General features: G+C 43.4%; 1 protein-coding gene across 1 annotated transcript in view; it reads right to left on the bottom strand.

The window, feature by feature from the left end:
- SPPL3 (signal peptide peptidase like 3) overlaps positions 1 to 14,521 on the bottom strand; it is a 1,529,337-nt gene that overhangs the window by 313,524 nt on the left and 1,201,292 nt on the right. Inside the window, exon 7 of the mRNA XM_044069819.1 lies at positions 9,622 to 9,755. Within this exon, the coding sequence (XP_043925754.1) occupies positions 9,622 to 9,755 (134 nt within the window). The remainder of the gene's footprint in view (positions 1 to 9,621; positions 9,756 to 14,521) is intronic.

The following is a 14,521-nucleotide window of genomic DNA, read 5'->3' as shown; positions in this document are numbered from 1 at the left end:
AACACTATTTTGATAATCTTTCCCATTTAGTTAGGCATGATTTCCTTGTAGTAGGCTTCCTGGCCTCCCTCAGGACTGAAAGCACATCTTCTGAGTAGTGGTGTCTGAAGGGAATTAAAAGTTTATCACCCACAGTATCAGTGACAGCATCTGCAAGTGTGGGTGGATGAGAGTTTTCTTTTCTTGTGTCAGAAGGTCTATAAATTGCGGTGATTGCCCCTGGCTAGATTGTACAGCATGGGGAACCAGTGCTGCCTTGGCCAGCAGGGAGTCACCAGCAAGATTTTTGGTTTGTCTCCTGACTTTCAGGAGGACTTTTTGAATCAGGGGGGGTATATAGAAACTTCCCCTTCCAAGAGATGCTGAAAGCGTCTACTCTCCAGGCTAAAGGGGAGCAGCTGTTGGTGCAGAAGGTCTGCAGCTGTCTGTTCTGGGGAGAGGCAAACAGTATTTGAGGAATGCCCCACCGGTGGACTATATATCCAGGAAGACTGTCCTATCCAGTATCCAGTCGTGTTGTGGGGAAAATGTTCTGGCTCAGCAGATCTGCCTGTTTGTTGTCCTGCGAGAGGATGTAGGATGCCTGCAGGGACAAGTTGTGGCAAGAGGCTAGCTCCTAAATCCGCAATGTTAGTTTGCACAGGAGGTATGCGCTTGTCCCTCCCTGTTTGTTGAGATACCACATAACTGTGATATTGCCTTGTAACTAATAGGAGCACACCTGGTAGAAGCAGGGGGCTGAAGGTTTTCAGGGCCAGGAGAACTGCTGTCATTTCTCTCACATTGATGTGTTTGGCCTTCAGAGAAGGGTGCCATTCTGCTTGACCCCTGTAGGATGCCAATGTGGCTCCCCATCCTGAGCCTGATGCATCTGGTATATGTATTACCTGAGTTGGAAGTGGGGGCTGAAGGGGAAGGCCGGGATTGAGCTGTACTTGTTGAATCCACCAGTGAACCCCTGCCTTTAGGCAGGGTAAGAGTGTGATTTAGTGTTCCAGGGGATGCTGGTGTTGGGACCAAATGTTTTTTTAGATACCATTGTAGCCTTCGCATATGCAATCTGGCAAGTGGCAGCATAGGGATGGTTGCTGCCATAAGGTCCAGGGTCCTTAGAAATTGCCTTGCAGTGATTACATGGGTCTGCAGCAGGGGGTCAGAGACCAGACTTTGTCTTGGGGTAGAAAAGCCTTCATTAGGTCAGTCCTGATTCTGCAACCCAGAAATATCTCGTCTTGCTCTGGGGTTAGGGATGACTTTGGGAGGTTGAGGGTAAACCCCAGATTTTGTAGAAGGGACATGGTGAATAGCAGATGGGCAGAAAGGTTTCTCTGCAGTCTGCCAGAATCAGGATGTCGTCTAGGTAGGGATAAATCTGAATTCTGTGTTCTGCAATGGGGAATGGCAGGTGCCAGGCATTTTGTGAATACTCTGGGAGCAGTGGACAGACCAAATGGCAAGGCAGTAAACTGGAAATGAGAGGAGTCTACAGAAAAACAATTGTTTTGTGGGAGGGTAGTATGGGAATGTGCAATTAAGTCTCTTTTAGATCCAATGTGGCCACAAAGGCTTTGGCAGGTATGACAGGAATGAGGCTTGGGAGCGACAACATTCTGATGGTGGGCACCTGTAAGAATAGATTTAGGAAGGAAAGGTCTATGATTGGTTTCCATGGTCCGTCTTTTTTGGGAACCAGAAAGAGTCGAGAGTAGAAGCCTTTTCCTTCCTGTCCTGGGGGACAGGTTCTATGGTAGCCAGATTCAGACAGTCTGTCAGGACTTGTGGCAAAAGATACCTTTGATTTCTGGGGAGAAAGGGAACACTTCTTAGGGGTGGCCTTTCCTTCCAGGAAAGGAAGCATCCCTTTTGGATGACAGCCAAAACCCATCAGTCTGTGGTGATGGTCTTCCAAAAGGGCAGGCAGTGAGACAGACAGGCAGAGAGGGGTAAGGTGGGCAAGGCAGTCATACATTGTTGGGGTCTCCTCTGTCTTGAAAGGGCTGCCTACGGGGAGGCTGAGGGGCAGCAGTCCTGGAAGAGGTAGGCCTTCTGGTACCTCTTCTGGGCCTGGAAGAGGCAGATCCAGCATGGGCTGGGTTACGCCTGACAAATGTGGCCTTGGTCGGGTAGTTCCTATACTATTTGGGGATGGGAGTCACCAATAAATGTTTAATGTTTTGTAATTCCTTACTCTTTTATTGCAGGTTCTTGAACAGATCTGCAAAATGTTTTCCAAAGAGGAAATTAGGGTCCAGGGGGGCATCCACGATTTTAGACAGTCCTCTGGTAGGTGCTGAAGTCTAAGCCAGGAATATCTCCTGAGAACAGGGTCAGATGCTGTAGAGTGGGTAGAAGCCTGTGCAGCATCATAGCTGCATCTGATAGTTTGACTGGCTACTTGGGCAGCCAGAGAAAGTTTTGAAGAAATGTCAGCCTTAGTGGGGCAGTCAGGAGACTGGCTAGTAAGGGGACATTGATAACGGATGGCACTAAAAGCCAAAGTGGAAGAGGTGTAAACCTTCTTACCAATCCTGTCCATAGATCTGCTATCTTTGTCAGTGGGTAAGACTGAGGCAGACTGAATGAGTTTCGATTGTTTGTCCGGATATTTGGCAATCACAGCTGGGTCTGCCGGGGGGGGGGGGGGGCTTGACTAGAAATTTCTGATCCTCAGGCACCTTGTAAAAGCAATCTGGGAGTTTAGGGGCAGGTGGCTGAGAGTCTGGTGTCTTAGATGCAGAGGAGAAAGCATCCAAGTATGCAGGGAAGAGAGGTGGGACAGCAGAACTTGAGGGGGATTCTACCTGTAACAATTCAAAGTACCTTTTCTGGGTTTCAGCCATTTGAGAGGTGTCCCATTTGAAATATTCTTTCATTTTGGTGATAGTTTCACCAAAGGTAATATCCTCTGGAGGAGAGTCTCCCTCTATAATAGAGTCTTCATCTAGGGAGTAGTACTCCTGGGGGGAAGCAATTTGTGAGGTGTAAGAGATGGACTCCTCAGAAGAGGAGTAATCAGTCTCTTGCTCTTCTTCCCTGTCCTAAGAGGTTGGAGGGGGGAGAGAAGAAGCAGAAGCAGGTCCAGGGCTTAGCAGTGGTAGAAGGAGATGAGGCTGAGGGCCATGAAGGCCTGCATCAAGAAGGAAGTGAAGGACTGCAGTCAGGTAGTCCTTCCTTAGTCATGGTGACATTTTGGCCTTTTGTTTTCTTTGGGACGGAGTGAAATTAGGCTTAAGGCCTGAATTTGGATGCCGATATAACAGTAGTAGCTTCCAAAGGAGGTTCTACTAAGCTTAGTTCCCCCTCGACCATGACGACAGTCTGAGTCTGGGCTGGCTCTGGGACGTGCCGGTCTGCTGCAAAATGGCTTCCACAAAGGTCACTGCTCAAGTAGACTGTTCTTCCAAGTGCCGCTCAACACTGAATCGGAAGATGGCGAGTCGTTCGGTAGCGGAGCGGCAGAGGTTGAGGGCCTAGGAAACTTGGCCTTCTTATGCAAGGGTTCTGTCAAGGTCTCTGATTTGGGATCCATCCTAAGGGCTAAACGCTTAAGCCGTTGATTCTACAAAGATTAAGGGTGGCTAGATGGCTGCTCAGAGTCTTGGGTACAAATGATTGGCAAATGGAGCAGGCGTTGTGGTCGTGCTCCCGGCCTAAGCAAAAAACACAGCGGTCATGGGAAATCTGGAGCCCGCATTGGCATCGACCCTTTTTAGCTGACATCGGCTATGGCTAGCTACAACAAAGCAAGCTTAGCAAGATAACAGAAGAAAAAAACCCAACGGGGTACTTAGCTTTTTAGACGTTTGCACTGAAGGAGTGAAGCACACAATGTGCCGGTCTGCGGCTCAAAAGTTCTGAGGTCTGTGTGCAGACGTCACATTTAAAGAACCTGGTTTATGGCCCTACGTGTGACATCCCACACAGCTGCAACAGCCAAGCCGAAGCTTTTGTATGGAAAATCCCACAAAAAGAATACTGTAACATTGAAATAGGACATTAAAAGTTACATACTCACCATAACTATGCATCTCTGTTGCCCATTTTCACTCTTCTTCAGCAAATGGGTCTCTGATCCGACTCTGCCACTTTTCTCTAGAATCAGACTATCTAGCTCCTCTCTCTACCCACAATGCCCCTGACCACTACATTACCTTAGATCAAGTCTGCTGCTATTGTACTACATTTGAAATATAAAATTAATAAGTGGAATATTAACAGAATAGGGGCTTAAACAGGGCTGTGATTCCTAATAAAAAACTTCATCAGGTCACTCCCAAAGACATGGATGGGGGGAAGGTGGGGGGTTGAAGAATGAAAATGGACAACACAAACACAGTTATGGTGAGTACATAACTTTTATATCCGATGGTGTTATTTTCATTTATTCCTCAATGAAATGGGACAGTAACCAGCTACAGCAACCCTGGATTGCCCTCATGGAAGAAAGTTCACAGAACTGAATGCAGCCTCGTTTCTGGAAATATATGTGCATTGCTACAAGAAAGCGGATGGAGGAGCCTACCCACTGCCAAACTCTCATTGCTTCTTGGCAAAGGGGTAAGATCTGGTTCCTCCTTGTTTGCTGACATACCAAATAATTGACTTAATGACCATCTGGATAGCAACTGTCCCTAGAGGAAGGAGTTTTGAAAGGACTGCAACTCAAATAACCCCTCTGTGAAGGCTGCCAGCCTAGCCAGATAGAATTGCGCAGATAATTCTGTCATTTGTAAATATGAATGCAAACTACAGGCTTGTTGCCTTAAATGTAAAGAAATACTGTTACATGTGGAACTGGAAATAAATGTGACAACAGTGCACTCTACTGACCAAAGTAAAGCATGTGGTGTGATCCTTTGATGTAGGGTGGTGCCGAGGGGTCTAGATGAAGAAATTTTTTCTATTGTTTTAACCAAGAGTTAAATTGCTAGATTTAAAACATGCAAATGTATTTTTATTGCTCTGCTCCTGACCAGCAGCAAGATAACAAAAGGGAGATGTTAAAATGTAAATGTAGTTAATGTGTAGCCTGGGAACTCCAGGAAGGGTGAAGAATGATGTAATGTTTAGCAGAACTGCAGTTTCAATTTAAACAGTGAGAACCAGAAGACATTAAGCATATTTGTCGATCATCCAACTCACAGCACGCACTCTGCCTGTTTTCTTTAAGTTATCTTAGACTTGTGCTTTCTTTTAGGAATAGCTAGGAACTAGAAAGATTAGACTTGTGTTTTTCTGTGATGTCAGAACTGTACTACTGAATTATTTTAAAGTATTTCTGTGTGATCTCTGAACTGACTAGATCTCTGTAGTAGAAAGTATTGTCTTGTGGTTTTGATTTATTAAATATTTTAAAACCTTTCAACTGTGGCTGTTTTGTGTAGCGATGAGTTAAGCTCTAAGAGTACATTGCATGTATATACGGATCCTGTACCAAGTCATTCTAATAAGCCTTGAGACTGTTTAGTCATACTACCAATTGGATAATATTGCACAGTAATAATTGGACACCCGTTTAAGGACCTTTGGGTAGCTGATATTAGCTGGGTGTTGGCAAGTGATTACTACCGTATAGTCTGGGTAAAAGGGGCACAGCTGGAGAACCTGTGCCAGCCTTCCCCAGAAGTGTGTGTGTGTGGTTGTATAAACTCTTATCTCAAAGTGTGTGTCTCAGCTACTCTGGCAGGGACACGAAGCACTGGTTGGACAGAGGATACTGAAGATTTTAGCTTGCACAGCTGGCTGAGATCTGGACCCTATAGCTGTGCCAGTGGGGAGTCTTATTGGGGACCTGGAGAGCAAGGGAGTGACCAGCCCCAGACTGACTGTGATCTCTGTGTGCTCTTAAAGGAAATTGCACTTTACTGTGTGTATTTGTTATCCTTTCCTCTCATACGAGACGCCCTCTCTGGTGTTAGTGGTGAGGATTGTGGCTCCTTGATTGCTAGGCCAGGGCACGGGCATCACACCCTCTCATTGCAAAGACATTTATATGTAATTTGGTTTCTTCTGGGGACCAGGTACCTTAAACAGTCTTGTCCCAGGACAGCCCCCCCCCCCAATTGGGAGAAATCTGTGGTCAATGTGGCATTTGGGGAAGGATAAAGGGACATCCTTGACAAATTTCATCAGACTGAATCCACTACACTAGGGAGTCCTTGCATACCAGAGATAATTTTACAGGATGTTGCAAAGGCTGTCGAAGAAAGGATTTCTGAGGATTTCTGTATTGCCAGAGTCCACTGGAGGATTCACATATGAAGACGAGCAGTAGGTATCAAGGTAATCGCTGCAACCATCGATCCTAGGGATTTGAGAACCATTTTTGCTGGGGGCGAGGGGTGTGAAAGAACCTGTCTGAAATGCAGTCTCAAGAAATGAATTCTGTGTGGTAAGAGCGAGCTGAATGGTTGTATCTAGACGAGCCCCTCACCTATAAACTCCAAGACTTGAACTCATTGAAGGTGGGACTCTGTAGGATTGAAAGAGATTCCCAGGGATTGGGAAAACTGAAGTAACCCTGGCTTTTTCTGAGATGCCCGGTTGCTGCGATGAGGAGCCAGTCATCTAAATAAGAAAATATCCTGAATCCATGCAGTTTTAGATGGGCTGCTACCACTGCAATGTATTTGGTTAATATCCTGGGGGCTGTGGTGAGACCAAAGGGCAGGACTCTGAACTGACAGTGGCTGGCTCCCAGCCAGGAGTGTAGGTATCTTCAAGAGCATCCGTTTGTTTTTATGCGATAGTACAAGTCCTGAAGAGCTATACAGCACATCCAGTCATCTTCTGTAACACACACCTTGGAGTTCTTTACAAACTAGTTCAGATAACAGAGATCCATAGCAGCTCTCAGGTCACCTGTCTTCTCTGGCACTAAAAAGTGCTATTTTTTTCACTGAGGGAAGTTGGAAAAAGGGAATGAAGTATCCTCAGGATATGAACCTTTGCATCCACGAAACAAAGGCTCTGGGAAATAAACTCACGGTCAGCAAAATAAAATCCCTTTAATATGAAGCGCTTTTCGTCGCCTACAATGAGGCAACTTCTTCAGATAAATTACAATTAAAAACCACCATTTTATATACTGATCTGGTCACATGATCAAAGAAAAACATTGTATCAATGCTGCACAAAATAGTGCCAACAATGTAATGCTAAAAACACATCAAATTTTGAACTGTTGCTTACACAACCACCTAACAATAAATCGACAAATTGTTTACTCTTTATAAACAAGTTTAACAAGCTTTGTCTAAAAACAGTAGATAATGAAGTTGAATTTAAAGCAAGTCTACGTTAATGTTAAGGGCACAAACTAGTAGTGATATACAAAAATGTCATGGTAAATAAATATATATATTGTCATTTTATATTGTTCAATACCTAACCAAATAATTAAATAATTGAAATGTGTATATAGTTTTTATTATTATAATTAAATAACTAACTAATGGTAAATAATGTATTAAAAAGCCTACCTATCCAGGCTTTTAAGTTTAAGAAGGCACGCAATGTTAGTGTTCATTTAAGCCAGGCTCAACAAATGCGTTAGTTCTTAGTTGCAATGACAATTCGCGTTCTTCCAAGAACAAGTTTAAAGGGCCTCCTCTAATATCATACTGTATTTGGTCAATTGCTCTAAATTTAAAACTATGACCTTCGTGCGACATACTATGTTTGGCTAATGCATTTTCTACTTTACTTGTAGCTATTGCATAAGTATGTTCATATATCCTATCTCGTAAATGGCGTTCAGTTTTGCCTATGTAGAATGCCTTACATAATGTACAGGAAGCTACATAGACAACTAATTTAGAATTACAGTTCAATTTGTAGAGTATTGTTTATCATTAATAGTAAATTTTGTACCTGTAGTAACAAATTTACACATACTACAACAGCCACAGGTGTACATTCCCACTTTTTTATTAAATTCTTTTAATTTACTTGATTCAAGAATACTTTTTAAATTCTTGCCTGTCCTAAAAATAATTTTAGGATAATCACTAAATTTGGTAGACAGATTTTTGTCATGTTTAAATAGTTCCCAATTTTTATATAATATATATCTCATGTTAGTACTATCAGAGTTAAATGTAGTAACAAAGCTGCATTCAAAACTCAGCTCCACTATCTATTGTTTCAACACAATTTACTTCAGTTATATTTTCTGTAACGGTAATGCTATCTACAGGAGGACTAAAATTAGGTAAACTTTTTTTGTGCAAAGGTTGACCTACATTTAGAATCTGAATAATAGAACCGTTCTCTCTTTTTAACTTGACTTCGCTGAATAATGTTTTAGTTAAATCCAATGGGTAACCCCCTCTGTTGAAACATGTTTTCTAATGGGTTACACTCTGTAACAAAGTCACTGTAAAGAGGGACCATCCGGGCAGCTTTTATCATTTGCCCTTTTATTATAGCTCGTTTTTGTGATGGAGGATGTGAGCTAGTAAAATGCAAGAAAGAAATACAGAATGTACTTTTTCTATTTAGAGATGTATCTATTAGCCACATCTTTGACTAGATTGACATCTAGGTAATTCATACTTACTTCCTGAAAATTAAATGTAAATTTAAAAAATACTTGTTGTAATGTTAAGATAGTCAAGAAGTTTGGTGGCTAATTCTAAGTTACCTCTAAATAAAATAAATATGTCGAGGAAATGCGTATTGTACATAATATTAGACATCCATTCAATGTGTTTAAATATATAATACCTTTCCCAATACACCATAACGGTGTTAGCAAAGCTTGCTCCACAAGGGGAGCCCATTGCTACCCCGCAATTCTGTAAAAATACCTCGTTGTGAAAAGAAAAGTAATTGTTGGTGAGGATGATGTCTAGAAGGGTTGTCACTTGGTAAATTTCTTTATTAGGGACTCCGTTATTAGAAAGAAATAAGTTGACCCATTCTACACCTTCAAGGTGTGGAATTGACGTATAGAGGTCTACTACATCAATTGTAATGAAATTAATGTCGTTGTCATAAGGTGTATCATTTATATTTTTCAAAAATGCCCACGAGTCTTTGCAAACTTGTGACTCTGTTAGCAAATACTTTAATATGTGATCTACTACTTTTGCACAAGAATATGTAATCGAGTTACGACCATCAATTAGTGGTCTAAATGGTGGACTAGATACATTCTTGTGGATTTTAGGCACCGCAAATAAAACAGGAATTTTTGGCCAAATTATGGTCATATAGTTGTATAAGTTAGCATCAATAAACCCCTCTATAAATAAAATCGTTAATATAGCCTTTAATTCGGCTATAAGCGACACTGACCTCATTAACTGATACCTTATCATAAGTGTTGCTGTCTAAAATGTTCTGCACTCTATGTAATCAGATAGGTCAAAAATAGCTAGACCACCACCCTTATCAGGTTTTACTGCTCTCACTTTAAGTGACTTGAAAATGTTTAGTGAACTAATTTCATCTCGAGTTTCATCTCGAGTGGTGTTAGTTACTTGCATATTGTTATAAAACAATTAATTACGATTATTCACTAAATATCTCAAGTCCAACTCTGACAGTTTCAAACAAATTCAATGCGGGATGTAAAGGAGGATTGTACTCGCTGGCAACTCTGAAAGGATGACTTACATAAACAGAGTTGCCAAACAAGAGGTTCAAATTCAGTTTCCTCACAAAAAGTTTTAAGTCTTTAACTGTTTGAACTATGTCCATCTGTTGATTAGGTACGAAGGCGTTACCCTTCGCCAAAAGTTCCACAAGTGCTGGATCAATTTCAATACATGAATAATTAAAAATGTTAAAGTCACCGGTTTTATTTTTCACGATAGCAACTTGTTGTTGCCGATAAGATGTTATCTCCTGGATCTGGTGTTCGTGCGCGGTTTGTTTTTTTTTTGTTGTTGGTATCCATAGTTAGGTTTTTTTTGGGATTGCACCAGAACGGTTACTGTTAAATTGTTTACTTGGTTATTATTGTTCGAGTTCTGGTTGATGGTTACTAATGTTCTTGTTATTAACCCGGAGCCGGTCCGACCATCTGCTTTGACTCGGAGCAGGTGTTGTACTATGGTACACTGTGTCTGGAAGAGCCTCCATGGCATCAGTTACATTTTGCACTGTGTCTGGAAGAGCCTCCATGGCATCAATTACATTTTACAGTGTGTCTGGAAGAGCCTCCATGGCATCAGTTACATTTTACACTGTGTCTGGAAGAGCCTCCTTGGCATCAGTTACATTTTACACTGTCTGGAAGAGCCTCCATGGCATCAGTTACATTTTACACGGTGTCTGGAAGAGCCTCCATGGCACCAGTTACATTTTACACTGCGTCTGGAAGAGCCTCCATGGCACCAGTTACATTTTACACTGTCTGGAAGAGCCTCCATGGCATCAGCTACATTTTACACTGTCTGGAAGAGCCTCCACGGCACCAGCTACATTTTACACTGTGTCTGGAAGAGCCTCCATGGCATCAGAGCTACATTTTATAGTGTCTGGAAGAGCCTCCATGGCATCAGAGCTACATTTTACACTGTCTGGAAGAGCCTCCATGGCATCAGTTACATTTTACACTGTGTCTGGAAGAGCCTCCATGGCATGAGTTGCATTTTACACTGTCTGGAAGAGCCTCCACGGCATCAGAGCTACATTTTATACTGTCTGGAAGAACCTCCATGGCATCAGTTACATTTTACACTGTCTGGAAGAGCTTCCATGGCATCAGTTACATTTTACACCGTGGAAGAGCCTCCATGGCATCAGAGCTACATTTTATACCGTCTGGAAGAGCCTCCATGGCATCAGTTACATTTTACACTGTGTCTGGAAGAGCGTCCATGGCATCAGTTACATTTTACACTGTGTCTGGAAGAGCCTCCATGGCATCAGTTACATTTCACACTGTGTCTGGAAGAGCCTCCACGGCATCAGAGCTACATTTCATCATTTCATACTGTATCTTGCTATCTCAGTAGCACGTGTCTCCAGGGACAGCATTTGTTTCTAGTCTGAGCCTTGTGAATCCACCACTACTTTTTCAAAGGGCTGAGTATGGCCAATAGATACTTGGTCATCTGGGTCTGGTAGTTAGTAGCCCTCAATGACAGAATACAGGAGGTATAAACCTCCTTTCCCCACCTACCCATGGTTATTATCTGTCTGTACGGAGGGCACTAACACTCAGCAGCAACCTAGGTTTGTCAGAAGAGAGGAAAACTGCAAAAGGGTCTGCCAGACGACTATTTTACAGTAATTTAAGGTAATCAGGAACTTTGCAAAACCAGTCTGGTCTTTTATGAGCAGGAGATTGAACTCTGCATCTGCACCTCCTGACTCACAAAGTGTCCAAAAGGGGATCCAGAACTGGAAGGAAAGGAGAAGGGGCAGAAGTGCCCACTTCCAAAAGGTTTTTAACACCTTTGCCTGATCTTTGGCATTTGCCTAGACTCCCACTGACATGTTTCATGTTTATAATTGCCTCCCTAAAAGAAGTTTCTTCCACTAGGGAAGTCAGGGATGGAGTCTTCATCATCTGAAGGAATCTGGCCAATAGACTGAATTTGAAAGGGGAAGGCCACAGAATGGTCAGTGGCATCTTCACAGGACGATGAATCAACTGGTACTTTGAGGGGCACGAGGAGGAGGGGAAGCAGAAAGGAAGTTTTAGGGGCCATAATGGCTTTGAGCAGGCCTTGAGATAAATACAGCCATTCCTTTCCTCTCAAAGGAAGTGAAGTGACCCAGCTTTGTTTTCTGACTTTGGCGTGATGTCCACTTGAACCAAGCGGGGCAGTTCAGAGCCCTGTCATACCTCAATTAACTTTCCAGGAATCTCTTCCCTGGCTAAAGTCTGTGGAATACCTTCTGGTCCCTCTGAAATGATTCTCCTCTGTCCTCCTTCCCTGTAGAAGCAGTCGGCACAGTAAGATCCTCCAAAGCCATACCAGCCTCTAACGATGTCACGGTTTAGGGCATCAAAAGGTGCAGTTGGACATACCGTGGGTTCTGCAATCTCAGCAGGTGCACCAGAGGGCTCAACAATGCTTGATTGGGATATTACATCAGATGCGTTAGCCAGAGCAAGATACAGACTATGCATCATTTTACCCACATCCAATGCCTTGGTGACCCTCTCAAAAAAGTCTACCAGGTTAAGTAAGCATCACCTTCCCTTAAAGCCAAACTGGGATGGGTCCAGTGTCTGTAGGTTGTCAATGTCCCTGTTCATAGTTTCCATGATAATTTGTTCCATGGCTTTGCATATTAGGCTTGTTAAACTGATGGTCCACCTTGTGGAGAGGAATGACTGTTGTGGCCCTCCATTCACTTAGAGCATCAACTATTTCAAGGCTGTAGCTGAACAGTGCCTCAAGTGGTCCTAACAGGTCACGGTTTAGACTGTTCAGGAGATGATGCCAGGACCCACTGAGGCAGTGTTCTTTGCTTTAGCGAGTGCTACCAGCACCTGGTCTCTGCCGACAGCTGGGAGAATTATGCTAGGAGGGGATGTCACTTGGTGGAGCTGGGGGTGAAGTCTGAGTTGAATTTATCAACCAGTAGATTTGTTGCATCACCCTGATCAATGTAGGTAGTATTGTTCACCAATGCTCTCCCATGTTGGTGAGTACCAGATCATGTATGTTTGATCCTCTGGCCAGAGTGTGCAATATCTGTTGCAGAACGTTTGTGCTAATGAAGTCCAGGAAGCAGTATGCCTCTGAGTTTGAGGCAGTGTATGTTTCCCAGTCCACAGAAGGATAGCAGAAGTCACCCATGACTAGAGTGTTTGGTTGGATGGTGAGCACATCTAGTACATTTAGCTAAGTCTTGAAACTCTAGGGGTATAGATGGATTGAATATCTGTCAGCATGGGAGAACGTGGTCAAGACTACTTTGCTTTGCCAAGGATGAGTTGCACCTGTCCCCCTTAGGGTTTCAGACATTGGCTAAAACTTTACCCACCCCCCTTAGAGCCTTTTTTTAGGCAGTGCCAAAAAGACAGAACTACCAATACTGTGAAAAATTCTACAAGTAACCGTAAGGTGTTATTGCTCAATGCTCAGAGCCTAAACAAACACAACCTTCGAGCCATCCTCACTCTGGAGAATGCAGACAACTGTGCTGTAACTACATCTTGGTTTAAAGCCATAGAATGTTTTCTGGAAGAAGTGCCTTCTACACATTTAGACTAACAGCAGCACAGATTTGATTTGACTGCTTGCAATATGGGGATTACATGACATTTTTAGAAGTGAAATTGGAGGGTTGAGAGAAAGGAGATATTAGAAATTACAGTTGTATACACTTACCATAAATGTAGATGTTAGAGTGTATTCACTGTTGCAGTCAATACATTTGGGTTATCCCTGCCAGGGAAGCCCTCGGCTGGCGCAAATACCAGAGGCTTAGTATTTCTGCATCGGCTGCTGTCCCTTCAGGACTGACGTCAGGTCATCAGTAGTATAAAGTAAGGCAGCTGACGCCATTACATCAGTTTTTCTTGTCCTGTCAGGAGCCCCCAAGTGGGAGCCAGGATATGGTGGAAGAACCCCACTTGTAGTAAATAAATACCAAAAAGTCCCTTGTAAGGAAAGAGAGAGAAGAAGAAGAGGGGGATGGAGGGAGGGAAACCAGGACTGCAACAATGAATACACGCGAACATCTACATTTATGATAAGTGTACACAAATGTACTATGCTCTTCATGTTTCACTGTTGCAGTCATCACATTTGGGTTGATTCCCAAAGCGGAGTAAAATGGTGGAGGCAGTCAAGGAGACTAGGGGTGGCTAGGATGCCCTGCAAGACTGCAGTGGCAAAGCCTGTCCTGGATTTGGAGAAGACAGGCAGGTAGTAATGCTTGAAGGTGTGAACAGATGTCCATGTGACAGCCCACAGGATGTCCCTGGTGGGGACTCCTATAAGGAAAGCTGCAGAGGTGGAGGCTGCTTTGGTAGAGTGGGTCCTGACTGCCATAGGGGAAGGTTTCCCGTGTTGCTTGTAACAGAAATGGATGCAGTGTGCTATCCACTTGGAAATGGTTTGTTTGGAGATGGCTTTGTCCTCTGCCCTGCAGCAAAGCTGACCAGTAATTGATCAGTCATTCTGAATGATTTGGTCCTGTCTAGATAGAATCTGAGCTGTCTGTGCACATCTAGAAAGTGCAGGATCCTTTTCCCCTGGTTTTGTGGGTTAGGGAAAAACGTGGGCAAATGAATGGATTGGTTGAGAGCCACACTGGACACCATTTTGGGCATGAAGGATGGGTTACTCCTGAGGTACACCCTGTCAGCATGGAACATGAAGGGCTCTACAGCCATGAGTGCTTGTAGCTCGGAGACTCTTCTGGCTGAAGTGATGGCCAGAAGAAAAGTGGCCTTCCAGGAGAGAAATTAACTCTGCTGAAGATGCTGGTTCAAAGGGGGGGGGGGCAGGGTGAGCTTTTCCAACACAAAGTTTAAGTCCCAAGCTGGGGTAGGTGCTCTTCTGGGTGGCCTCAAGTTGCTAGCCCCTCCCTCAGGAACCGTTTG

This window comes from Protopterus annectens, chromosome 4.part0, assembly GCF_019279795.1.
Source record: "Protopterus annectens isolate FY-2018-M chromosome 4.part0, PAN1.0, whole genome shotgun sequence".
Classification (NCBI taxonomy): domain Eukaryota; kingdom Metazoa; phylum Chordata; order Ceratodontiformes; family Protopteridae; genus Protopterus; species Protopterus annectens.
Note: the sequence above shows the minus strand (reverse complement) of the source record. Positions and strands in the feature narration are given on the sequence as shown.